Raw genomic sequence first — 27,684 nt, 5'->3', positions numbered from 1 at the left:
GCCAGTCTGTAACCAGGTCATCAATAATCATTTCAGCAACGGCAGTGTGTTGCGATTTGGTCGTGTTTGGGGTTGATCTGCTTTTCTGAATGTTGGTCAAAGTGGTTTGAGGCAATCGCAGTCATTGCAAACCAACACATTTTTCAGCTGCTGTTGCTCACATGGTAACAGTAGCTTCAGCAAACAAAAACAAACATGTTTGAAACGTCACTTGCTACTGAGAATCCTTAAAAGCATTAATCAGGTCCAGGTTCAAACTGTGTGTTTCACACAGGTTTCTCAGCGTACATGAACAGTCTGACACAAGAGGCCCTTCTCACCTTCATCTGCTGAAATCCAAGTTTTATACATGTTGGCACGAGTAGGACTTTGTGGCAGGTAAGTCAGTATCCAATATCCAGCTGACCAATTGACATGGAGACTACAGCCTTGTTTTATTTATTGAGCCTATTTACATCGTGGCTACACGTGGCAATTCATGATGGTAATGTAAAAATGAAGTATCGCTGAGTCAACTAACCGGCTAAGTTGCTCAGATAGATCCATATTAAAAATACAGACGTATTCTACTGATCGCACCAGAATAATCAAGGCTTTAGCAGCAAAACTCCTGAGTGTATATACATAATTCAGAGTGAGTTTTACTGCAAAGGATAAAAATAAATCATTAACCAGAGAACGAAGTCATATTTCTTCACTTTAATGTGACTGCCACACTGAAGTAGAGCCCTTAGACTGAACATATGCAGAGCAGGGTCTTTAAGAGTTCACTACAGCTCGACAGTTTCACTGTGGTCATTTATTGCAACAAGAGAAGGTCGCTGCCATCTTGTGGCATACAGATGGTTTTACATAATGGTTTTTGTTTTTACATATAGTATCATTTTACTACAAGCAGAACTGAACCAACCTCTTCAACCCAAGCAACAATAAATTCTGTTTCAGTTCAATTTGTTTAATTTTTGCAGTTTTAACTTTGGACACACATTTGATTTCTGTTTCAAGTCATCATGCAGAGTCCGTTTAAAAAGAGCACAGTGTGTTTATTCATGTTTTTCCGACACATTACATGACTAAACAGGATATGCTATCATCTGATATTTAACCTGACCCATCCTGACCTTCATCACAGCACATCATTCGGATTTAAGACATGGATCGTAAGTACCTGATATAGCGGCTCCATCTGTCTGAATATCGATCCAACGTCTTATAAATGCTGGAGCCAGATGCAGAAACATAGAATATGCTCAGTGGATACTTTTGCTAAATGTACCTCTTCCAAAAAAAAAATTTAACTGCTTGTAAAATGCTCCCAAAAATGTTTTTGCCAATATCTTCTCATCTCAAGTCCAACAGGATCTCAAACAGTCAAAAAAATTACATCATAACAGCACATTCCTGACAGAAAATCTTCTTTTTACGCAGTGGTTCGTGAATTCAAGACATTCAAGACAACAACCAAAAAAAGCTGTCTGGATGACTAAAAATATAGTTTGGCTTTGTCCCTTTAACTTTCTTCATTAGTTTTCCTCATTCTGCAGCTTTTCAGTCATTTAAATTGCTCGACAGTCACATTATTACTAGGTAATAATATATATCAAACTTATAATCTCTCTTTAACCTGATTTACCACTTTAACAATACATAAGCTGGATCTCTCACATTTTTTCAGATAAGATAAAACAAACTCTTCAGGCTCACACTTACTGCTCTCTAACCTCCATATAACTTGAGACAACCGACTCATTATGGCAAACAATTTGCCACACATGTCGTGCTTTGTCCAACCAAGGCAGGGTGCTGAACTCAGCCAGCCCTGCGTCACTCCGCTTCTGCTTTAAGAGGAAAACATTAAGGTAGTTTGGTTTCAGCGAAGTCCTGTAAAGGCAGAGTATCAGGGACTGCTTGGTCGTTTTGTTGTAGTGTCCTCTATTGGTCTGAGACACCATCGTCCAGGAAACTCCATTTTATTTTCCCCATGGTAATTCGTCAGCAGCAACGTCACTCTTATTTTGAAGTACCTTTGGTGAATTCCCTCAGGAATATCAGGGCTGCTGGCTACCTCTTGCTGGATGAACGAACTTGGTGCCTCATCCAACCTGTTGGAGCTGATAAAGGCAAGCGGAGAGAGAGAAGAAGATAAAGCGGTAGAGGGAGAGATTATGATTTTGTCTTTGCATGTACTCGCTTCAGTGCATCAAGTGCAAAACCTAGTGTTAACATGTTACACTCACAGCGTGGTTCACCTGGTTGTCTCGGGTTACTGGCACTGCTACCAAAGGACGACTGGAAGTTATGGATGGTCTCCTGAAGAATCTGCCTCTCTCGACCCTGGTGACAGCCAACAAATATACACAGCTTTTTGTAGGAAAATATGACATTCCCGAAGGAAAAAAAGTGTCTGTTTATAAAGTATCCATGTAAGTTGTTTGCTTAAAATAACTTGATCTGTCCCTGCTGGCTAAACAGTTTGCTACAAGACAATGTTGAAAGAAAAAACTGAAGTGGAAAGACCATACATTCAGATGAGAGAGGACTGGAGAGCACTGGAAACACCACTACAAGTAAAACACATAGCATAGCAGTATATTCTATTTTGAACTAAATGAACCTTTCCAGCATTGAGCTCTGATATGGCTGCCAAGATCTGTTGTCTGGGTCCGTCTGTTTTAATGCCCAGCTCCTTCAGGTCGCCATCTGTCAGAGTCAAGAACGCCTCCATGTCCACCTAGAAGGAGGGAAAAGAAGAACAAGGGTCAAAAGATTATATGAAACATGCTATGAATTAAACATTTAACACAAGTATAACTCTGGTATACTGTGTTCCATGCAGTACCGATGGACACTGTTTAGTGATGCAGTCAGGGGAAAACCCTTCCCTTCGCACTGACAACTAAAAACTCAAACTCTACTATAAGAAAGGAGGAAAACAGACTTTATAGATGAAGGAAAATGTTTTGGACACAAAATAAAGAATACCTCCTGTTCCTCAAATATGGGTTGGTATTTCTCCAGGGACAGTTTCTTCAAGATACTTGACAGCTCATCTGTTTTTCCAAAAGAAAACAAAGACAAAATTAATCTATGATGTGATGCAAGTGCTAAAAACTTGGCACATGTGGCCGGTAGATTTTTTTCGTGTCTGGTCGAACTTGGCCATATGGCTAAAAAAAATCTCAGTATTTTGTCTTTTAACTATATATAGAAGTGAAGATGTAAAGAGATATGATTGAGGCGTTCTTATAATAAAGTTGCATTAAAGGTCTAACCAACTAAGTTAGACTCTGTTTTACATTAATGTAACTTATAAACTCTTGGAATCATCAAGTTGTCACTAACAAAGACTAGCAGAAATAATTTAGCACATACAGCACAAGAAAATTGTTTTTCTATTTCCACTACATTATTTTTGATCTTTATTGACCCCTATGCTCAATTAGTGGAACAAGTATTTCCTCTCCTGTGCCCGCCTCTGTGACACCGCCTGTTTCTGACACTCTTTAAGATTTAATATTTATGCTTTATTTGATCAGTGGAGCTGTTCTCTTTTTACAATGCCCCTTTCATGAAGGCAGATGCTGATATAACAACTTTGTTTTAATTTTGCATTAGCTAGAAAGATATACTGTATAAGGACAAGTATTCAAACCACAACTGAACATTTGGGGGAAATAAAATGCCTTATTATGATTATGACACAGGTGTACCATCCACCCCTAGTGGATTATCAACATCTATTGGTCTCCCTACTATGACACAATAATTCCAGAGTAACCCTGAGTTCACTGTGTTGTTACCTTCATCAGTGATGGTCCCACTGCTGGAGCCTCCACTGCTCTTGGAGCGAGGATGGGAAGAGGCTGAGGACAGAGAGTCTCCCTGCCCAGTAGGAGCCTTTGGCGTTGGGGAAGGAGACGGTGTCAAGGTGGGGGACGTGCTCTTGGAGGTGGAGGAATTCCCTGACTGAGGTCTCTTCTTCAACTCCATCTTCTACAAAGTAACAAAGGAGGACAGTAACACCACTTCAATGACATGTCAACTGGCTTTCCAACACACTTGTCACAGTGATATCAGTAAGGAAACACAACACAAACCCTTCTTGAGTGGATGTCGGAGGAGACCAGGCTTGTGTGAGTTTGGATGTCAGGGAGGCTGATATCAGGCAGCGGCAGGCCAGGTGCTGGGGCTGGCGGTGGGGGTTGGCTCTGTGACTGGCTTTGCTGCTTCTCTGGAGCTTGGACCTTCACATCTATAAGGCCAGCTGCTCTCTTCCTTTGGGCTGCTATCTGGGAGAGAACGCTGTCTGCACTGCCCCCTGGTGGATGGAAGGAGTCAAAGAAAGGATAATAGTTAACATATCATACTTAGTTGTAATGCTTGCAGATAATGGCTGTGTTTTGCAGTTGATTTGTGTTTGTGGGAACCTGAACGGTTGTGAGAGTCCCGGTTGAGCCCTGCCACTCCATTGGAGCCACCGGAGGAGTGGGGGGAGTGGTAGTGACCAGAGTTAGAAGGAGAGGAGGAGGAGGGCCCCTTTGTGATGCTGGGGAACTTCATTGACCTGCTAACCACACGACTGATAGACGTCTGATAAATAAAGGAAAGAGGAGGAGATGATAGCAAATGATGACGAAATTCAGAGAGGGGTTTCACAAGCTCCACTCCATCACATACAAACACTCACGATATCTGAGTTTCCACTGCTGTTTAGTTTCCTTTGGGGCGGCATGGGCAGGCGTGGCGCTTCAGTCTTTCCCTCCCTGAGGAGACGTGAACGGTCTGAGTTCCACGGCTCGAAGTTAGATGGCGGCAGGAAGGGAGGGATCACAGCTTTCAGCTTGTCATTGGGCAGACGGGTCAAAGGCGCACCACTTCTCAACTACAGGAGATAGAAAACACATTATAAGAATAATCTTTATTTATACAACACCTGTTCAAATAATATGCGTATTGTAAAAAAGTTTAAATACCAACACTAAACCCCATACATAATCTACACATACAGTTGCTTCAGGAAGTATTAAGACAGCAATTTGCACAGCAATCTACACTCAATAATTTGGCAACATTCTTCCTTAAACTATCCGTCCAGTGAACCTGTAACCAGTATCGAGGTCAGAGGTGGGCCAGGCAGGGTCCCTAGTCAGAACTTATGGAAGGATGAATGCTGCAAGATAGAGACGTTTGTTTTTATTGATATTCAGGCTTTGGTCAGGTTCTGTCACATTGGCTGGGCTATCTTCTTGATTTGTTTCACTTAACCTGCCTGTAATCAGGGGAAAACCTGGGTACAGACACAAAAAAAGAATCAGTGTCGGGGTCCTACTTGGCTATTATTTGTCTCAGCCGAGGTCTACGTCAGACTTAGTTACTTAATTTCAAATATATTCTACGACACAAAACGCCATAAAAACAGTTTGAAACAAGTCCAGCTAAGCTCTCTAACTTTCTGAGGTTCTATTAGGTAATTTATTTTGTTAAAGACGTTTGATGAAATCTACAATGAAACACAATTAAAAGATATTCCTACCAGTGTGGTTATAAGGAAGTCCTCCTTCTCCGAAGATGACCTGCAAAGCCCTGGAAAACGGATCATACAGCACATTTACACAGTCTCTCTTGCCTGTCCTATTATGAACACCACATGGATCACGTACATATGAAACAATTACATTTACACTAAACATATGGCGTCATTAATGTTTAACAGATTGACGTTACCACGATGGCTCACCAGTATCTTTGCTCTTGACAGCCCAGGCCGTGCTGACGTCGTTTCCTCCCAGGGCTGGAGTTGGTGCCTGCGCCCCGTTAGTCACGGCACCAGGTTTTCTACTCGCCTTCATTGTTGCATCCAGTGAACTTTCAGCATCGTCTGGGAATGGAGCCAGGCGATTGGACGATAGGCCGTGCCTCAGGGTGTGAGTCAACTTCAGCCGCCGGAACCTATTTGACATCCTACTCCACCAGGACTGTAAGAGGGTGCAGTTAAACATGTAAGCATCACGTATATAGTTTCCATACCTTTTAATGATGATTTTTTATTTACAGCGTTAACAAATACACAGAATATTTTTTAACAGGATGTGTGTTTTACCTTAAGGCCTCCCTTGTCATCAGGTGGCACAGGGACGTTGTTGAGGGACTGCCGACTTTTTGAGCGTGTCACTAAGGCTCTGCCACGGTGTTTCGACTTGTCTTTATCGACTTGCATACACACTGATGCTAACAGACGCACCAGCTCTGTGTCTGAGAAAATCCAAAGTCGACAAAAAGATTCAAAAAGAATTGAGGATTCAGTGTGTTATAATCAAACGCCATGGAAACTACACAGCAGAGATTGTGTCAAGTGTTTCCTTCCATGTTTGTAACAATAAAGACAAATCCGTCATAATTTCATTAGAAAATGATTTCAGCTTTCTGGTTGTCCTTCTTTATGAATGACTTGTGTTGAAGTCCCCATTGAAACCACAGCTTTTCAATCAAAACCCACACAACAGTGATGATTGAGTTAGTTGAGTGCAATTTGACAAATTATTTGGGCTGCAGCTAATGATTCTTATCATTATGATATATTTTCTCAAATTAATGATAGAATATGTTGGTGTGAAAAACCTCCAACACAACTTTAGTTGTGTTGGAGGTTTTTCTTTAGTACTATTAAGAAACACTTATAAAAATACTAATATTCAAGACAATGGAAGATCATGAGATGTGGTTGAAAGCTTTGGAGAAAGTTAGCAAATGGGCCTTTAGTCAAATGTATTTTAATAAAACAAATATTAACATTTTAAAAGGTATTTGGTATTTCATTTAATAAAAGGTCTCAGATTCAAAATCAAATATCACATATCAAATTCAGAAATACTTCTTTTTGTTTAGTTAAACATTTTCCTGAAGCACCGAAGAACAGAGCAATGAGTACCTGGGTCATTCAACAGCATAACCAAATCAAAGGCTGTGTATCCATTCTTAGCTCGAAGGTTGACGTCAGCGCCTTGACTCAGCAGGTACTTGACTATGTCTTTGTTACTGTAGGAAGGAAGGAAGAAGAGAGGAGAGAATGTGTGCAAGTACATAATCAAATAATATATCCAATCAAATTCCCTGTTTTTACTAAATAGAGTGATCCATTAAATGATCAATTTACTATTTTAATTCAAATGTGGGTAACGTTATCACCATTATCCCTCATTTGCCTTGTCTTACCCATGATAGGTGGCTTGCATTAGTGCAGTCCACCCATGGACACCGTCTTGTTTGTCTATGTCAGCATTTTTCTCCACCATCAGCTGGACTACTTCTAACTGGCCGCTCACCGCTGCCATCATCAGAGGTGACGCTCCCTCCTGGCTGGATGAATTCACCTGAGTAGGATCCTCCTCCAAGATCTCTTTGACTAGCTGGGAATTCCCTGAGTCAGCATAACAAATAGATATGGTTAATTTCTATACAAATGTATGGACTTTACTGTGTTTTTTTGTCAATGTCCTCGGCCAAAATGCTGTTTACTTGGGATTTTGTTTTTTATCTCTGCCAAGGAGGATATGTTCACTCTGCAGGATTACGCAAAAACTCCAGAACAGATATCCAAAAAACTTGATGGAAGGGTGGGACATAGAGGAACTAATTAAAGGCAGATCCAGGAATTTTTTCATAATTTCTTTTAACATTGTAAGATTTAGTGTTTTCTGCCATTTTCACAGATTCCTCATGGAATCATTTATGGATCTTGTCCCATATTTAGGGGAGTGATATCTATGTGTTTGCAGTTTGGTGCAAATCAAAATAAAAATCCAGGTCCAGCAGATATAAATGTGGTTTCATAGGGATAGTCTTTTTTCAGCCCTTGTACATTTGGTGCTGATCCAAATAAACGGGCGAGTCAAGGAATTTTTTTCTTTACCGTTGCTAGATAGGACATGAATTTAATTTTACTTACCCAACTTCAGGGCACTGAACACATCTGGTCTTCGTCTCTCGTCATCTGTGAAGAAATGAGCGAAGACTGAGAGGAGAAGAGAGGTCTGACATCATTTTAAACAACAGTTCTACTGGCCAAAACTCCACATTGCTTAGCACCATCAATGTGTGTGTGTGTGTGTGTGTGTGTGTGTGTGTGTGTGTGTGTGTGTGTGTGTGTGTGTGTGTGTGTGTGTGTGTGTGTGTGTGTGTGTGTGTGTGTGTGTGTGTGTGTTAATGGGAGGTGTTAAGTACAGAAACAATAATCACTACTTTAAAACAGAGAAAGAACATGAGAAAAAAAGGAGCATTTTTAAAGATCCCTGCACATGACGCTGCAACTAAACTGTCCCAAATCCTCTGCTGAGAAGACCTTTTGAACATCAAAGATAGAGAGACTGTTGGTTTTTCTCTCACTTCAGTGTTAACTGCAACGCAAGACTCCTAAACTCACTGTGGCAAAACACACATAAGAGGTAGAGACAGAGCAACACGTCTTGTTAAACCAGCGTTACACCAGCATTTATGTCTATTCACAGTGAACCAGTACTGCTCCTCAGGTCCTCTGGTATGAGTCTGTTAGCTGTTCCATAGTGCAAAACAAAATCATTTGGTGAGGCAGCTTTAAGCTTTTATGCTCCAAGCCGCTGGGAAACTCTACCTGACGACCTGATGACAGCTGGAAGTGTTTGAGATCTTCAAACTCCAGCTTTAAACCTCTCTCTTTAGCCCGGTTTTTGATAAAGTCTTATTTTATTGTGTTTATACTTAAATTGTATTCAGTTTTTTTTTCTTTTAATTATTAATTTGTATGATCATAAATACTACCATGTTGTATAATAATTCACCGATGATTTTATAGTGTAGTCATTTGTCAAAACAATGCTGCCTTTTTCATACACTCTATATAATTTTACATACACTGTAAACGAAGTACAGTAGCACGCTTTGACATTACTGTGTTCAATCATGACCATGCTTGGGAGTGGGGTCCTACCTGTCTGTGGTCGGACAGTGGTGATGGAGTCCAGATAGGCCTTGATGTCTCTCTGTTTCAGCTGCATGGCCAGTTCAAATGCCGTTTTAGACAAAACATTGATTCGATCTGGGTCAGCTCCACGTTCCACCAACTGCTGAGCTACAACCACCTTCAAAACAGACCCAACTTAATTGTTTTCCTGCTACAGAAGTTGGATTCATAAACAGTGCCAAGATATTACTCCATCTAGACTTTAGCTTTTACTTTGTTATGAGTTAAGTCAAAACGTACGCCGAACCTATTCTAAGTGGCACATGCAATTAAAAATTAAACATAATGTACATTTCATCTTTTGCTTCCTCCAACCAACCATTTGTCATTAGTCTCACCTTCCCACTGATGGTTCCCACCATGAGTGGTCCCCAGCCAGTGGTCTTCTGGGAAAAGTTGACATCGGAGCCCCACTCTAGCAGCAGGCGCACCGTGGCCTCGTGGCCAAATTGACACGCCACCATCAAGGCTGTGATGTCCATGAATTCTCTGCAACTTCCTCCTTCAGGACCAGCCGCACTGTGGAAAAAGGATTCAGACCAGTAAGAGACTGAAGATGTTTTCTAATCTCAATCTCTAAACTGAATTCTGCTTTATTCTAAGTGTGGGCTTAAAAAAACAGCCCAAACCTGCAGCTGTTGTTGCCATTGGAAACCGCCTCTGCAGTGACAGCCAGATGATCATAGTCGTCCACATAGGCCCCACTCTCCAGGAGTAGTTTGATTACGTGAGTGTGTCCCCCACGGGCAGCCATAGTCAGGACACTCGCTCCCAGCCTGTTCCGTCCGTTGATCTCAGCTCCGTTCTCCAGCAGGATGTGTGCAACAGTCAAGTGACCAAACCTGGCAGGAGAAAGGAGACACAGGAGAATAAGAGAGGGAGGGGATCTAAAATATCTAGTTTCCCCCACATTAAGATGTTTCATCATGCATTAGATTTTTATTTTGGTTCTCCTCTTTGAGGCCAATCAACTCTAAGAGGGTTAAGAATCTGGTAGTTGAAAAAATTAGCTGGACGGTCAAAATGGAAAAAAAGGCACCAATTGTTCACCATTTGTTTTGAAAAGACCAATATCATATAAGTGATGAAATTCAGGTACAGCCCTGGAAAAACAGAAGTCCTTTCTTGATCCTAGGAGGTGCAACATGATGGACTCTAGAAGAGCATCGGCTCCTGATGTAAATGTTAAGTTCTTATTCTAGGGTAATGAAAATGCAATTGAAGTTGATTAATTCAAATCAAAACCCTGTTATGAATGTTGTTGGGGCCCACCAATATGTGTGGCCGATGCGATACTGATATTTGGTAGAAAATGTACTATATATCAGCCGATCAAGAACATGGCAATTTATAACATATTGCTTGATATTTTACAGTTTAACCATGAACCTTATTGTTAATTGCTTTAGACAAAGAAAACAGAAATACATATCTGAACCCAAATATATAGAACTTGACATGTGAAAATTGAAAATAAACATTTATGCCAACAACTAAATTGAGCAGATTTTGAATGGACTTTGGTGTGACTGGTGTGACCATCACTTCACAATGTAGAGTTCCACCTACCTGGCAGCCTGCATCAGCGGGGTCCAGCCGTAGTTGTTGCGGCTGTCTACCGAGGCTCCCTTTCGCAGCAGGAACCGGACCAGGTTCTCGTGTCCGCTGGCCGCGGCGAACTGCAGGGCGGTGTTGCCCTCCTCGTCCGTGCAGTCCACCGGCACCAGAGACAACATGTCCGCGGCGCCGCAGCATTCCGAGCCCGCTTCGGACCGCAGCCTGCTCTGCCGCCCGGACTCTCTCGGGGCTCCGGGCTCCAGGATGCCCCGGGCCGTCTCGTAGTCCCCCTCATCGCAGGCACGGAAAAGCAGCAGGGAATCGGCGGCGACCCCGAAATTCATCTCTTCATCTGCGGCGTCATTCCGTCTCCATTAAAAGTAATATGGGTTTTCGTAAAGTTTCTCCTGTCAGTCTGCGGCGGCCTGTGTTTAGAAATCATGACGCACGGTGAAATAAAAGTTTAGTCTACGGGAGCATGACCGTCCTTCATCTTCTCTTTATCCTCGTTCCTCCTCTTCTTCTTCCTTTTCTTCCGTTTCTTCTTCTCTGACACACTTCATGAAACTTTCTGCAAAAACTTGCTCCGACAAAACAAACAGTTCGGACCTGTCGTACCGGCACAGCCCCGGTTCCGTTACTCGTTCACAAATCACAGCAAAGCAATCAACTTCCGTTGTCACCTTTTAAAACAAAAGCATCAGTGATTTTAAACTCTGACTCTGTAAACGCTAGATGCTGTAGTACACGGCATGTGTCTGTTGTAAAACACAATACAGTATGTAGTGCATAGTATGTTCAGTACTATTCAGCCTATATCTGTGATTAAATGACAGAGCTGGTCATAAAACATTAAAATTGCTCAATTCTTTTTCCCTGTTTTCACTTTTCTTACATTTTGATTTTGATTTTACGAACCGGATGTGTCAGTATCATTGGTTTTGAGGGCAGTTAGAACCTGCATCGTGGTGTGGCCACCGATAAGTGTCGCTGTGGTTCACAGTTCAAGTTAAACTAAAGAAGAAGACCCAGGAACCCGGATGGACCGTACAAAGGAGGGGTCCGGCCTCTGATCGTTCTTTTGCTGAAGAGTTGACCACGCCGTAGTGCACGTTCCTGGCTCACCGCTGTTCGTTTCCATTTCTTCCGAATAAGTCGGTCAGGAGTAATCACCATGGTACGTGGTTTTCATACAAGGACGTGGTTGTGTCCTGTAAAAGCTTTAAATGTCGAAATTATCGTCTTATATGCGAATTTTCTCCTGAGAATTCCACGGAGTGTCGAGGCTAACGCTAGCACCGGTAGCTACCATCGCGGGAAGTATACGTCCCGCCACATCCCGTTCACAAAACCGACTTGAGTTATATTATGTGTAATGTTACTGTTGTAGCTCCAGTCAGCAAACTCCACTGTCTCATGTGAGTCTTAAGAGCGAACTCTACTGCTCGGCAAACTTAACAATGCACCAGATGTATGTTATTGAAGGTAATACTTAAAATTAAGTGTCTTGTTCTCATGCTAATGGATAATCAAAACGATAGAATCGAGGCGTATACAACGAATTATAATGCTAATATTAGATACATGTTGGTTGTATGGTCTGTCTGAAGTCGTCTGTGACGTTATGGCCTGTTTGAAGTCGTCTGTGACAAGGAAACTCATCCTACTTAAACAACGACCTTAAACGAGCATCTAGACAAACGCTAGCTCGCAGAACTCGTGAGAATCTCTTAAACCCAATTTTAATGGACTACTTGACCCACAAAGCATTTTTTAATAGTTTCTCAAAATGTTGGCACCACGTGCTCTTTAGCCGGTGCTGCGTTCATGTCACTACGTAAATATCAAGTGGGTTGTAAAGTCATAATGCATCTGGAGCAAATTTAGGTTTTAAGAAAAACATTCAGCAGCAACTTCACAGTTCTCTAATGTCTAAGGATTTAGTGAACATAATTAATATTTTTAATTGTAAAACTGCTTGGCTAATCAGCTTCTATATGTACACAAGATACCATTACTCCTCTCATTGGGTGTTCAGAGAGTGATACAGTTTCGATAACTCTTTTCTCTGCACAAACAGGCTTTCAAGGACACTGGTAAGGCCCCTGTGGAGGCTGAGGTTGCCATCCATCGCATCCGCATCACCCTCACCAGCCGCAACGTCAAGTCTCTGGAGAAGGGTAATTAAGCTAATAATATTAAAAGTAGAGAATGAATAATGGACCTGAGCGATGAGGAGAATAAATGCCATCGGATAAATTATGTCGATTTATACGCTATTCTGAGCTATGCTTATAATATCATGTAGTGATTTGATGTTTTCTGGCATCTCAACTTTGAATTTGTTTTGTTACCCTCAGTCTGCGCAGACTTGATCCGTGGTGCTAAGGAGAAGAACCTGAAGGTGAAAGGACCCGTCCGTATGCCAACCAAGGTACTGAAGGACACTGGCCAGACACATTTACTCTAATGCAAGGCTGAAACACATTTTGTCTATTAAAAGTAATTTAGGAGAGTTCTGCACCCAACACAAGATGACCACTGGACACTTGTGCTGTAGAGAATCAAAATATGTTGGTTGTTTGAACTTATATACACATGAAATAATAAAAACTCTTCAATCTCTACCATTTTCTTAAGGTTTCTCTAAAGTTTTGTATCCGCTCTTCCTGCTTTTCACATCTGTCTTAAAATCCTTTGTTGCTAATTATAAACAGCTGAGATCTGTCTTGTATGTCAAAAACCAAGAGTGCACAATGCTAAAATAATTTATTCTACACACTTTTGTATTTGAAGACTCTCAATGTATTTGTTAAAGCTCAGGCTTAATTAGAGCAGGAAGCTGGAACTGTGTACAATTTACACTCAGAAGATTGTTAAACTCCTTTACAAAACATGCAAGTAACACAGTACATGCTCCTAATTTTAAAACATAGTTTTAATACGACCTCTGTGCCACACAGGAAGGGTACACTGACTGTTTATTCAGGGTCTTCACTTTGGATCAAGCTAAATTCTTGTCTCTCTGCTTTGCCCCAGACTCTGCGTATCACCACCAGGAAGACCCCCTGTGGTGAGGGATCCAAAACATGGGATCGCTTCCAGATGAGGATCCACAAGCGCCTGATCGATCTGCACAGCCCATCTGAAATCGTCAAGCAGATCACCTCCATCAGCATCGAGCCTGGTGTAGAGGTTGAAGTTACCATCGCAGACGCATAAACAATGCAGATGAATCATTAAAGAAATGAAAAAGAAAACTGATGTGGTGTTTTTGGCCTCTTGATGTGTATGAGTGACTGATATTAAACAGTAAATCAATCATGAATCATAAGCCTAACCTCACTGTGATATTTGATAAGTGGTGAATTGGTGACATTTTATATAGATTCATTAATGAACTGCAACAGACTAAATCTACGTTTCTGAAATCTAATACGCTATCAGTATATTCATTTTATTTTGTTGGTCCTAATCTAGCCTCATGATAGCTTGAGCGCTACTAAGTACAAATGACATCCATGGTCTCAATCATATATTGTTTTTATACACCTTTTCTTTCATACACTGCCAGTTTTTGTGTTCACTGTCTTGTCCATGGGCACATCGGTACTGGAAGAACTGAACCCTCAAACTGGATGTTGGACAACCTCCACCCACTTAGCAACAGCAGACACGGTTTCTTTTTGTGCAAGTAAAATACACTGATCCTCACACTCTGGCTTTCCCTTATGTCCAAGTGGTTTTACATATTTGGACAAAGCTGGCTTTAATTTTTCCATTATGGAGATATTTCAAAAGACTTCATTTGCAGGAATGTCTAGGAACCACCTTCCTTTTTGGAACTGTTACAGACTCAAATCATCAACCCGTTTAAAAAGATAATGCATTAACCTCATTCACTTATTAGCCCAGTGAAACCATAAGCATATTTTTCTGACATTTAAGGACGATGGATGAAATTCGATCTTCTTTGACCGAATGAGTCAAAAGTGAATGCAGGTGATTTATATCAATGATAATCTTGTAAAACAGTCACATGAACATTTTTCTCCCATATTTGGATTCATACCTCAAGCTTGCAAGTAGTTCAAGCTGTGGATATGATGCAGCAGAATCCATCAGAACCTCCATGGAGTAAGTGACAAGCCTTAAACAGGGAATAACTGAACTGAGTTGAGCAGATATCAGTCCTTCCCTTCCCACCTGCCTTCAATTAAAAGTGATGAGGAGCTGCTCCTGATCTTCAGTGTGAGAGCAAGAGTGGAGCAGTAGAGTCCATCATGCTTTAATCCTTCATCCTAAGACCTAAATATCTTGTGAATTGTCTCTTTTGGAGTAAGAGGTTTTTGCAGCTTTTATTTGTGCAGTTTATAGAGGCTGAAGTCAGTGAATGAGAACAATTATCAAACAGTTTCAAGATGAGTACAGTTATGGATCTGACCCTCGATCACCCCGAAGACATGGACTTAACTTTTAACCTTCCTCCTGTCAGCACTTCACCCTCGCAGGTAAAGTTTTTCGTACCAGGCCTCAATCACTGATCATTGTAACTAATGCCATGTGATTCACTGATCCAACATGTCCAGAGTAAAGCATTAAACCTCAACTGTCCTGCTCTGAGGTGAGTTTCCAGTCTGACTCTGTTCTTCTTTGTTCACAGACTGAAACCTCAGGTGGTGCCGAGCAGCAGACGATGAGAGTTTACCTCAGAGTCAGGCCCTTCTCTAAAGTGGAGCTGTCTGACAATGAAGACCAGGTAAACCATCTGATCATCAAGTCCATGTTGTGTCCAGTATAATAACTACTGGTCATATAATACAACACAACTTTAGCAATGGCATTTACTGCCATCACTTTGATTTATTATTGTATAAAGTAGGTGCAAACCCCCTGAAAGCTACTTTAATATTGAACCGTTTCCTTTTTTGTAGATGGTGCAGTTGTCAGTTTTTGCTGTCAGATTTAACTGTTGAGTTCAATTTATAATTTGAAGAACTAATAGAAATAGTATGCGCAGCCTCATGTGTTAGAGATCAAACGCCTGAGTGTCTTTTTCAATAAAGCTGATTTCATGACATCAGAGTTAGTAGAATTTAAGGAAGTAGACCTGAATTAACAAGTTTTTTTATACAATACATTCTACTTTCTTTCTTTTGTTCGATAACACACTGCACTGATAACTACAAAAGATCCATGGTGCACACAACAGCCATTGATATGATGAAAGCGTTTGCTTTTATTTATTTTTATTAACAATAATTTTGATCACAAAATTATCTAAGATGAGTAAACTTTAAAACTTGACTTATTAAAGTACATTAACCCCTGTATCACTCTTAATAATTTGTGAACAGTCCGTACATGTAGACAAAGCTCTACTGCATCTCATAGTTTCACTGGCATTGTGTGACTTGCTTTTTCCTCATTGAGGCCTCAGTACGGATGTTCCCCTCCTGTTTTTCTCTCAGGATTGTGTGGTGATTGAAAACATCAAGACAGTGACTCTTAATGCACCTAAGGGTTCCGCCACCATGAAGAGCAGCGAGAAGGGCATCGGCTTGTCGATCCACAAGTTCTCCTTCTCACAGGTCAGCAGCACCGCAAACCTGAAAGCTGCTGTAAATTTTCCCTCAACACAAAAGGATGCTTATCCAATCATGACTGGTCACTGAGCATCCATAAATATTCAAGCAGTGATGGAGGAATTGCTTAAACAATTTACTCAAGTAAAAGTACAAATAAAAAGAGAAATGTACTCAATTAAAAGAACCATTTAAACTTTTCTAGTTGATTAAGTATATTTAACTACTTACTTAGTTAGTATTAAAAGTACATGATGAGTTTAGTCTTTTCCCTAATGCAACAGTATACATGATCATTATGGCTGAGTCCTACCGGTGGGCTCCTCTAAATCCATTTTGGATGGATGTACTTTATTGACCCCAAACGATGAGATTTTCTAAACCAGTGACGCTGCTGCATGAGGCGAAGTCTAATGTTATCTGCCTGCTCTGATTGGATAATTTCCCTTCTAGTTATTGAGCTTCTAATGCAATATATCAATTCAAGAAATGTCATGTAATGGGCTAGAAAGTAGAAATATTTAACTTGTGGAATTTTAGATTTTCGGTCCAGAGACGACACAGGCTGAGCTCTTTGAGGACACGGTCAAAAGCCAAATGTCCGATTTCTTGGATGGAACGAATGCACTGATATTCAGCTACGGTGTCACCAACGCTGGGAAAACCTTCACAATACAAGGTTAAACAAACCCGGAACACAAGAACATGATAATGAGCTGTAGAAGTCCTGTAAAGTTCTGCTGAAAGGCTTAAGTGTGTTTTGATGTTTCAGGGACCCCTAAAGATCCGGGGATACTCCCTCGAGTGCTGGACGCCACCTTCCACCACATTGGAGGCGACCAGTACGAGCACATGGACCTGAAACCCTACCTCAGGAATGACTCACAGTTTCTCGATTCTGACCAAGTCAAGAGGGAGAGGAGCGCTAAAGCTGCCATTTTTGCTTCAGTCAAAGATGTAAGGACTTCTTGCTTCCTCAGATCTGCAAAAAAGAAAACATTGCTGGGGATTGAGCCACATTAACCACAGTGCTTTCTGCAAGAACGTCATAACATGTTTCCCCTCTTGCCTCCATCTTAGGAGTGTGATCCCCTCAGAGCCAGTTGTGGGTCAGCGCGTTTGCGCTTTTCTTCCACCTCACATTCATCCCCCTCTTTGTCCTACAAACAAACAGGTAGCCTTCATTAAAATAACACAGTGAACATGTGTTATCGTACAATTTCAGTTGTCCACAGGGAAACTATAAAGGTGCCACTGCAGGACTCTTTGGTTTGTGTTGTCCTCTGTACTCTCTATGTTCTTACCTTTAATTGTTCGCCAGCAGAAGCAGGCAGAAGCCAGTTTGCTTTATGGGTGGCGTTCTTTGAAATCTACAACGAGTGCGTGTATGATCTGCTTCAACTCTCCCTGTGCTCCAAGTCCAAGAAACGGGCTTCTCTTCGTGTGTGTGATGATGGTGCAGGAAATGCTTACGTTAAAGGTTGGAGAATGCCTCGATCTTGAGTTCTGAATGAGAAAGAAGTGTGTGTGTGTATATATATATATATATATTATATTGCTCAAAGAGATGCTAAAATGTGCTTAAATTTTTTAAAGATCTGAAGTGGATCAACATCCAGAACCTGGGCGAAGCAGACAAACTACTGCAGTTTGGGAATAAAAACAGAAGCGCTGCAGCCACCAAGATGAACCAGTCCTCAAGCCGAAGGCAATCTCTCTTTATTTGTATTCCACCTTATCTTTTCTATAAATGCTTTCATCCTTTGTTTTCAAAATTCATACCAATTTTCATTACAGCCATAGCATTTTTACCATGAAGTTACTTCAGATTGACGACGATGAAGTTAAAAGAATGTCAGAGTAAGTACCTTGTGAAGTTGTCATTTGGACTTTTTTTGTTTGCATCCTACATACTGTAAAATGGTAAATTTGAACTTTTCTAGTCTTTATGACCACTTAAAGTGCTTTACAGTGCAGTTTTGCCATCCACTCATTCACACACATATTCAAACAGTGCATGTATATGTAATGCTTTTTCCTATCATGCATCACTCACACCAGTACAGCCGTCATGGGCAGTTTGGGGCTCAACCTCTTGCCCAAGGACACCTCGCTATAGAGAATGGAGGAGACTTGGATCGAACCGCTAACTTCCTGTTTAGTGGACAAACTGCACCATCTCCTGTACCACAGCATACTCACTTTTACATACTGAAATACTATTGCATACATTTTCCTCATTGTTCATCTAATAAAATTGCTGCCACTATTAACATATCTGAATCAACATTAAATATCAGAATCATCTAAAATGTCAGATCGGCCTACATGACACTATGGGTGGTACTATACTTGTGCATGATCAGAGATTTAATACAGGGCATCAATAAATTATTTTTGTATCTCAGGTTTTCTCTGTGTGACCTGGCTGGCTCCGAAAGATGCAACAAAACCAAAACGTTCGGAGAGAGGCTGAAAGAGGCGGGAAACATAAACAACTCTCTGCTCATTCTGGGGAAGTGCATCACTGCGCTGCGCAACAATCAGACGGACCGGTACAGTAAATTTCTAAATATGCTCGATGTTTAAACTGTGTTCTACTATAGCAGGTTACTTATTGTTGAACTATGCATGGCCTGGGAACCGTTTGTTAGGTTTGCACTATAGACTGCATAGAAAGATGGCAGGCACTTTTCCTCTTCCTCCCGTTGTACCAAATTAAGGCCAAAATATGGGGAGCAGTCATGTGGTCCATCTTTCATATACAGTCAATGATTTGCACTGTTGCTTTCATCAGAATGAAGAGCAGCAAAATTCCCTTCCGAGAGAGCAAACTCACCAAGCTCTTCCAGGCCGTTTTCTGCGGCAAAGGAAGATCGTCTATGATCGTCAACATCAACCAGTGTGCTTCCACCTATGATGAGACTCTCCACGTAATGAAATTCTCTGCCGTCGCCAAACAGGTCAGTCTGATGACATGTTGGTGTCAGAGGAATCCGACCATGAACGAATCTCAGGGAGCTGTAGGATGAGCCAGTGCACCACTAACTTCTGCTCTTCTGGCTGCAGGTGTTGCAGGTGATCCCCGACAAACCTCTGAGATCTCTGGCTCCTTGTCTGGTCGGCCGCGATGGCAAACCTCTGATTAGGAACGGGGTGATTGACAACCAGGCCCTGGAGAGCTACCTGTCTGAAGATGAGCTGCTTGATGAGGAGAATGAGGCCGACATGTCTTTGCTGCCACAGAATGTAACATACTGCTCCACATCACATTCAGACTTGGTTTCATACACATATCATACGTATTAGAAGTCATTCAATACTGTTTTATTAGGGATTGTAGAGTGATGTGCCCATTTCTTGAGTAAACGTTTGATCTTAAAATGTTCTCAGGAGCTTGTGAATGCGATAGAAAGCCTCCGAACAAAACTCCTGGCTGAAAGGAGAAGAAACCTGGTGCTGGAAATGGAGATTCGCAAGGAAATGGGAGATGCAATGATACAGCAGCTCATGGAGAGTGAAGAACTCCGCAGGTATGTCAAATTTAGTTATTCTGGCAAGTGTGGTTTCAGTCTGTTTGGCTAATTTATCTGATTGGTGCAGAATACATAAGCCTTTAATACATGCTTTTATTTATTGTCATTTATTGTTAAATGTAAAGCCAGAGACTTTTTAAATGTTTAGTCGACAAATTGATGAGCTGAAGGAGAGCTACCAAGAAAAGCTGGAGAACACTTTTGAGATGTACAAGGATGCCATCAAAGAGCATGCTTACCAGAGCGCCATGAACAATCTGCAAGACGACTACGTGCCTCTGGATGAGTTCATCGCCGAAGAGGAGAAAGTAGAGGTATGTTGTTAACAGGTCAGCCTTAATATCAGATGTGCACATTCAAATCTCCAGGTTAGGTCAAAGATATACATATGTGATGCTGAATTGTCAAATAATAGACTGGATTGATAGCAGCCTGGTAATGTCTAGTGTTGTGTTATCGAACCAAGCTTTTGGAGGAGTTGTTTAAGCATCAGAATTTGGTTTTACCGTGTGTGTGTAGGCCCTTAGATGTCAAGTGGCAGAGATGGACAGCAGAAGAGTGTCTTCAGTTCCATCAGTACACCAGTCATGTCAGACTTGCAAATTGCCAGAAGCTGCAGGTGAGTGTGTGACGCTCTGAGGAAATTTCCTTTAAATATAACTGTTTTAAGCCTGAGTGGGTCTGTGTTTATTTGTGGATATATTTTTTTCGATTTATAGGACATTTTACAAGAACTGACACTACAGGCAAAAATACAACTTTGTTCATGTACTTTGATATTTTGGCTACTTTGCTTCCATGAGTTTTTTTCAGACAAGTAGAGAGAAACGTCTAACTCTTTATTTTACTCGTTTACATTTATTAAAATCCCCTCTGTTAACACTTACTATGTGAATATAACATGAAACAAACATTTTGAATCTGGGTTTATTCAATATTTTAATTTGTTCTGGAATTGATCCTAAATCATATTTTAATTTATCTGTCAACAAATACAACATTTCTGAACACTTGTATTACAAATGACTGTCTTGACTTAAGTCATCAGCTTGGGAAGTTTCATGGGGATATCTACAAGTAAACACTTTTACCCTACTCACCCGTGCTGCCTCGCCATAATAGCAGAGATCCCTCTTTATATCCACACAGGAGACGATAGACACAAACGTCTTTTCAAAGAAAAGTGTGCCATCGAGAGGATTTGTGAAGATAAACAAGAGGTAACAATCACAAGAACTTCTGAAGAACTTGACTTGTGATCAATATTGTGCTTGATCTACATATGTAGTCACTTTGATTCAACAGAAAATATTTGGTCTTCAGTTGATTTTGTCTCTAGAGAAAAGACTGATGGAGCTAAGTCAAACGCTTCAGAAGGTCAGGGATGGTTCCCTGGAGAAATCAGCGGATCTGGAGGTTCTGCAGAGGAACTATGATGATCAGGTGAAAATCCTTTAAAAGTTGGCATGTGCAAAGTGGGGCAAGGGTTTGAGGGCAGCAAGTTAATGATGAAAACATAAAATGTATGAAAATTCATCAAGAATTTTTATTGCACTTAAAATGGCCTCAAGAATTATATAATTTCAGCTGTTTCACATGTCCCCAGAATGGAAATCATTTTGTATGTGGGTTGAATATTTGTAGACAAAATCAGTGGAGGACTTCCTCCGGCAGAACGCTGAGAAGGACCGGGAGATTGCCTCCCTGAAGGTGGAAGTTGCCAAGTTCTCCCAGAAGTCTCCTGTGCAGCCAAAGGTGAAGCGAGGCCTGCTTGCCAACATCAGGGAGGCAGTGACCTCTCCACGGAAAGGTGCATCTGGCCGAACGCTCAGGAAAACTGCTCGGACTGCACAACACTGAGAGGGTTATGTTTTTTTAGGGTACAAGGGAAAGAAACTGGAACAACCCCAGAGAAACGACGAGAGGTTCTCATTTATGGTAGAATCTATGTTATTTTAAATTTGTAATAAAAAATCTATTAGAGTCCTGAAAGCGTCCATCGTGATTAATTTAATCACATTATATGATGCGTCAAGCCCCAGTGCATGCTGGGTGTTATCTCATGTCCACAGCTCACGAGTGTATGGTTTCTCTCTTTTGAGGTGTGCTTTCTGCAGATAAAAGCTTGTTGTACATGCATACATACTCGGCTATAGAAACATCACGCGAGGGAATTAAATGCCTACATACTCTGCTATAGAAACATCACGCAAGGGAATTACATGCATGCATGCATACATACTCTGCTATAGAATCATCACGCAAGGGAGTTCTCGTTCGGTACACGCTGAACTTTACATCCGCCTGGTCAAACGAGGCTGTCCATTATCTGTGGGGCCTGAGGGGAAGTGAACCACAGAAGACCCTGAGAGGGACGAAGACGCCATGTACAACTTGGATTTATTAATCTCTTTAAACTCAGTCTATGGAAAATATTTAGATATTTGCCAATATAACATAGAAAAATCTGAGGATAATATATACACCATGTTAATGAGATATGTTGCATATCGCATACGTAAGTGAATGAAGTGTATCCAGTGTGGTGTGCACGAGGTAATGCAGCGCAGCCTCACTTCAGTGAGTGAAAGGGCCATTGTGCAGGACAGCCAGCTGCTGCTCTGTCTCGCTGCTCTCAGTGTTCGTTAATGAGATTAGCTGTACGTCTTAGTCTGCCTCAGTGCAAAGGGGTCAGTCACAGGATTAGCACCTTGCTCAAAGCGTTGCATCACTTTATTACACTTTTTAAAAAACATTTACCTCCTTACTTTGACTTTCCCACATCTTGCTCTTTGTGGGTAATTTTTTTTCCATCCAGCCTACAAAGTATGTTTAGTACAGTTGAAGGCGAGTGGATATACTGCGACGCATCATGAGGCCTCAGGACTGAGTGTGCGTCTTGGACCCTCTGCCACTGAATGAAGCATCTTCCAGGGGAAGGAGGACCAGAGCAGGGGCCGCCAGAGAAGTGAAGGGGCAGCATCTCGCCTGCTGTGGCAGAGTCTGGTCCGAGACTCTGGACGAGTCATCCTCATGCCACTTGTGAATAACAAAGTGGGAGATGATTGCACAGTCAGCTCTGACAAGGCTTTGGCTGATGGAGAGGCTCTGGTGGGGTCTTTAATAAAGGTAAATCCATATTTCAACAGTTTATGCTTTGGTGTTTTCCTTACTTGCATTCATTACTGTAGTTTGTGGACAGGTTACATCAATGCTTTTACATACAATAATGTTTGAGCTATAGAAAGACTATTTAAAATTGCATGAGATTGAAGAGAAGGGTATTAAAAGCATTGTTAATTACACCATCTTCCCTATTTTCCTTTTTGTAACTCTTATGAGTCTTTCACAGACTAAAGACATTGTAGCAGGTTTTGTCTCCCCTGTGGCTAAAAAGGCACTCTGTATGAAAAGACATTTTTGGTCCACTGCGTCTTTGTGATCATTCAAGCGTCTGTGTTAGATAATGTCAGGATCATGTCAAGCTCCCCCCTGTTACAAGCAAATATTCTACTTAACAGTTTCTAAAATGTACTGTACTGATTTTGTAGAGGACTTTACTGTAACAATCATGGTTCATGTTTTTCTTGGTACTATGGAGCATTGCTGTTTGCAGGGAAAACTACTGCATGTTATATTATTGTATTGCCCTTCTTGAATGAGCTTCTTTTCAGCAGTGTATTGTAGGCCTATGTGGAACACAGAGTAAACAAGTAAATGACAAACTGATAATGTAAGCTATCGAGTAGGTATAAGGTATTTTTCCTTTTTTACTAGTATCAAACATATAAATCTTATGAAAATACAACTTTGAAAACTAAAAATTAAAACAGAACAATGGAGTCATTGTTTTCTTTTCTTTTCTCCTCCTCTGTCCACGTCTTGAAATGAGCCGCTGGTACTCTGAGCAACCAAGGTTGCTTTGGCTTATCTAGAAATAGATCAACGATAATGAGATTATTCATAATATTTTTCATTGAAACCAGCGCTGCTAATCCTGCAGGTGTAAAATGATGCTACAAGTTAATGAAACACTTTTACGGTATGATTGACATCATGCAACTAACTGTTCCTTTCCCCACCATTTTCCAGTTCTTGATTCATGCGGCCTTAGATGCATGCATGACAGCCATTAAACACATTCACAGTGTTTATTTCTGTCAACGTGCACTGATTGGGTCTGAATGCATTTGTCTTGGAGACGTGTACAGTTGTGGATATCTCCTCAGAAGCTCCACATATTGATTACAATAGAATCAAATATTTCTTTATTTTTCTTCATTCAGGTGGTGGCATGTTACCGGCACTTGGCATCATGCGTCGGTGGATGCACAGACAGCTTGCAGCTCAGGGACGAGCTGCGGCAAACCAGAGAAAAGGCCCAAAAGTTGTCCGTGTCCATCTGCCGCCACCTGACCTCACACCTGCGGGACAGGAGCCTGCCTGAGGAGCAGCGCAAGGAGATGGAGCTCCTCTGGGTGGGCTTCTCCTCCAGCCTGGAGCTCCTCCATGTTGACATGTGCAAAGTCTTCAGCATGGGCCATGTCTTCTGTCTGGCAAACACTGCTACACTGGTGCAAACTGGCCTTCAAGGTAAATGCTAATCCTGTACATTTTACTGCAAATTGAATATTGAGGAGGTCAAAGAAAGAAATAAAATAATGTAAAAAATATTTTAACAACTCTTATCTGATGACTGATAGAATAAACTATAACCAACGGAATAATTGCACACAGTATTTTCAAAGATTATTTGGGTTGTGATTTATTTTCCTTATTCTTTAAAATAATCAAATAACACAATGGACATTGATGATGATTGAGCTAAACTGTTCATCAAATATTCTATATGTTGAGCACTGACTTCAAGTCAATTTCTCTCCTGTCCTTAAAAATGAGGGTTGCCTCTGTTCAAAGCTGCTCAGACACTACTGGTGGGGAATTGTGTTGTGGAGATGTTGCCTCTCTCCTGAACTCTCTCTGCTTTTTAGTATTGTATGAATGACACTGATTACTATGGAAGCCCATTTCCGCCACTGTGATGAAAAAAAAAAAAATTGGTATCTCATAATTATGAGATGCTAAGTCATAATTATGAGTTACTATCTTATAATAATGAGATGCTAAGTCATAATTATGAGATAGTATCTCATAATAATGAGATGCTAAGTCATAATTATGAGATGCTAAGTCATAATTATGAGATAGTATCTCATAATAATGAGATGCTATCTCATAATAATGAGATGTTAAGTCATAATTATGAGATACTATCTCATAATAATGAGATACTAAGTCATAATAATGAGATGCTAAGTCATAATTATGAGATACTATCTCATAATAATGAGATGCTAAGTCATAATTATGAGATACTATCTCATAATAATGAGATACTAAGTCATAATTATGAGATGCTAAGTCATAATTATGAGATACTAAGTCATAATAATGAGATACTATCTCATAATAATGAGATGCTAAGTCATAATTATGAGATAGTATCTCATAATAATGAGATGCTAAGTCATAATTATGAGGTAGTATCTCATAATAATGAGATAAAAAATTTTTTTTTTTTCATCACAGTGGCGGAAATGGGCTTCCATAGATTACCCTGAGGGGCAACACGACATTTCTTTATTTACACCCAATTCATTGTTTGCAAACCACCAGAAGAAAAAAAGTAGGACGTTGTGTAGTGGCACATGATTTCCATTAGAAAGAAATCACGGCCAACAGAGCACAACTGTAGATACAAATTTAATTTACAGTAAAAGTCTTCATATCATTGGAATGATTCACCAAACGTGTCTTGCTGTTGCTTTCGTCCATGTTTTCTTCGAAAGCTGCTGTGGCTTCCCCCAAAGCTGCTCACGTCAGTAGATCTCACTTGATTTTATCCTGTTGAAATGCCTGGAACAAGTTCTCGATCAGGCATCAGGACTGAGATGTTTTTTTTTCTCCGTGCACGTATCATGTGGGATTTTCTAGTGCCACTCATCTGTGTAGTGCTGTCCATAATAGTGCATTTGTCATTTATTTATTTATTCACCATTAGGCACATATTACGCTCACACATAAATAAAAAAAAAATCTTAAACACAGCAAACAATAACATACAAGAACATGCATACAGTAGAAACAAATTGAAATCGGTTTCAGTAATGTAATGTATGTAGCCACGTGTAGTACATGAAAACACCTACAATTAAATCTAGCAGAATGGTTGATCAGGCTCAAGTTTTGGTTATTCAGTGGTTTGATTGCCTAAATGTTTCAATATAAATAGCAAGAGATAAATTATGTAGCAGCTGACATAAACCTTTTGAATACGAGTTTGAAACAAAAATAATAATCTGTCGGCATGAATATGTTTATCTGTGTGAGTAACTTTCCTGCAATGTTAATCATGTTAATGTTCAGTGCAATTGTGAATATCAGGTGTAGCTGCATTTCCCTGCGTGAAGCACAGACATATATGCCTCTTCAATCCTATTAATTCTTGCTATAGATAATAAATATATAACTCTATGAGTCATTGTATACAATGAAAAAGCAGTGGGGAATGATTAGTCATTGTGAACAGCATGTTGCAGAATGACATTTGAATACACACAGGACTGTGACAATTGGTGACATTTTCTTCAGTTTTTAATAATCATTTCTCAGATACTAACTATTTGTTCTGTGAGGTTTGTGCAACAGTTGAACTCAGCACTGTACAGACTAAAGCACCAGATTTCATTTTGGCCATTTCAGGAGGAGGCAGTGAGGTTGCAGCTCGGGCGCTCAGTCTGCCAGACCTGAACCAGGCCCAGACTGCAGCCCCAGATGCCGGCCTGGAGATCCAGGAGCGCGGCGCCATGGAGCAGGAGATCAGCCACATCGACCACATGATCGACGACATGGAGATGAAGGTCAACGTGCTGCGCTGGATGGTGGAGCCTCGAGGGCCGCAGTACGCAGACCCACTCAGCAGCAGCGACAGCGCCTCCCTGGCTCTGCTCTCTGTGGACGAGGAGCAGCCTGGACACCAGCCCCTCTGCCAGCGAAGCCTCATCTTTGTGCTCTCACTGCTGATGGCAGTTGTTCTGTTGGCAGCCACTTTATCTGTCTGTGTTGTCTTCTTCTCATGAGCAAAATGTCACAACCACTTCAGTAACACTGTACACAAATGGCAAGTGTTGCATTTTGTAAAGGCAATTCAATTATTTACTAGTGCATATGATATTTGGCCACAGAAACACACTGAAATAAAACTGGATGCTAACTTTTTGCCATTTGTTGCAATGAATGCAAAGCTGCAACATACTTTACATTATCTTTGTTGAACAAAGTAACCATAAAAACATGATGCTGCCAATTAGAAGTGATACATATTTTCTTAAATTATAATAGGGCGAATGTTTATTTTACTTAACTAACTGTAAAAAGATGGAGCTTGTTTTTAGCTTTGTTCCCATTCAGTATGTTCTCTTTGTGATACAGGAAGGAACAATTTGTGAAACCACAAAGACCACACATTTAATTCCTTATTGCCATCAAGATGATATATAGGTGCTGACGCTTGTAGTTGATTTACTGTATAAACTAAATATTCATTTCCAATGAAATTTTTGGGATTAAGTGTTGTGTGTGTGTATATAATCTGTGCCGTAGATTTAAGCTTTATAAAAGTTTCCCCTTTGATAAAACATTGTGTTGCTTTTTATTTATATTTATTGATGAGCAACGTGGGTTTTTTATTTGAGATGGTGTTTAACAAAGATTTCGCTGTGGACAGTTTTAATTTGCTTTAGTGCAAAATTGTTACATTAAAGGCTCAGTTGGTAGGATTAAGGGACACCTAACCTTGTAACCTTGTTCAGATAAGTGCTATACATCTAGTGGTGAAGCTGCAGATTACCCAAGTACCCTTCCAAGCATGTAGAACTATATACTACTTATATAAAGATGGACGACGTGTCTCCTCTTCTTTATACTATCTAGTTGCCAAAATAGTGGATAC

At 40.7% G+C, this 27,684-nt stretch overlaps 4 protein-coding genes and 1 non-coding gene across 6 annotated transcripts; 4 read left to right on the top strand and 1 right to left on the bottom strand.

Moving 5' to 3' along the window:
- Positions 1–1,022: 1,022 nt before the first annotated feature.
- On the bottom strand, positions 1,023–11,189 carry LOC133027095 (ankyrin repeat and SAM domain-containing protein 6-like). 2 transcript variants are annotated; one of them, XM_061094121.1, is made up of 18 exons: positions 10,565–11,189; positions 9,625–9,837; positions 9,334–9,514; positions 8,963–9,113; positions 7,946–7,990; positions 7,213–7,417; positions 6,929–7,035; positions 6,101–6,252; positions 5,738–5,975; positions 5,534–5,583; positions 4,688–4,882; positions 4,428–4,590; positions 4,098–4,318; positions 3,801–3,993; positions 2,983–3,050; positions 2,615–2,731; positions 2,238–2,334; positions 1,023–2,111 (listed from the first exon to the last, which is right to left on the bottom strand). In XM_061094121.1, exons 1-18 carry the CDS (start codon positions 10,894–10,896, stop codon positions 2,062–2,064), a joined length of 2,778 nt encoding a protein of 925 aa, XP_060950104.1. In that variant the 5' UTR covers positions 10,897–11,189; the 3' UTR covers positions 1,023–2,061. The 2 variants fall into 2 exon arrangements, with proteins under 2 accessions (XP_060950104.1, XP_060950105.1); XM_061094122.1 differs by having other exon boundaries at positions 2,250–2,334.
- A 426-nt stretch (positions 11,190–11,615) lies between these two features.
- Positions 11,616–13,816, top strand: rps20 (ribosomal protein S20). Its single transcript, XM_061093652.1, has 4 exons — positions 11,616–11,729; positions 12,633–12,732; positions 12,913–12,986; positions 13,592–13,816. The coding sequence occupies exons 1-4, from the start codon at positions 11,727–11,729 to the stop codon at positions 13,772–13,774; spliced, it is 360 nt and encodes a 119-aa protein (XP_060949635.1). The 5' UTR covers positions 11,616–11,726; the 3' UTR covers positions 13,775–13,816.
- On the top strand, positions 12,779–12,844 carry LOC133027310 (small nucleolar RNA U54). Its single transcript, XR_009683270.1, has one exon. It is a non-coding gene; the product is annotated as a small nucleolar RNA U54 (small nucleolar RNA).
- Positions 13,817–14,973: 1,157 nt separating the features above from the next.
- zgc:56231 (uncharacterized protein LOC406257 homolog) lies at positions 14,974–21,533 on the top strand. The gene is made up of 18 exons (XM_061094321.1): positions 14,974–15,063; positions 15,216–15,311; positions 16,024–16,143; positions 16,678–16,816; positions 16,910–17,094; positions 17,218–17,311; positions 17,462–17,617; positions 17,734–17,845; positions 17,935–17,997; positions 18,546–18,692; positions 18,935–19,100; positions 19,207–19,419; positions 19,531–19,670; positions 19,822–19,987; positions 20,193–20,292; positions 20,823–20,893; positions 20,997–21,116; positions 21,318–21,533. Exons 1-18 carry the CDS (start codon positions 14,974–14,976, stop codon positions 21,531–21,533), a joined length of 2,394 nt encoding a protein of 797 aa, XP_060950304.1.
- A 1,173-nt stretch (positions 21,534–22,706) lies between these two features.
- On the top strand, positions 22,707–26,812 carry rgs9bp (regulator of G protein signaling 9 binding protein). Its single transcript, XM_061093433.1, has 3 exons — positions 22,707–22,802; positions 23,960–24,266; positions 26,436–26,812. Exons 1-3 carry the CDS (start codon positions 22,707–22,709, stop codon positions 26,810–26,812), a joined length of 780 nt encoding a protein of 259 aa, XP_060949416.1.
- Positions 26,813–27,684: the final 872 nt, after the last annotated feature.

The sequence above is a fragment of the Limanda limanda genome, chromosome 20 (assembly GCF_963576545.1).
Source record: "Limanda limanda chromosome 20, fLimLim1.1, whole genome shotgun sequence".
Lineage (NCBI taxonomy): Eukaryota > Metazoa > Chordata > Actinopteri > Pleuronectiformes > Pleuronectidae > Limanda > Limanda limanda.
The sequence above is the reverse complement of the archived record's forward strand: the minus strand, read 5'-3'. Positions and strand labels throughout refer to the sequence as shown.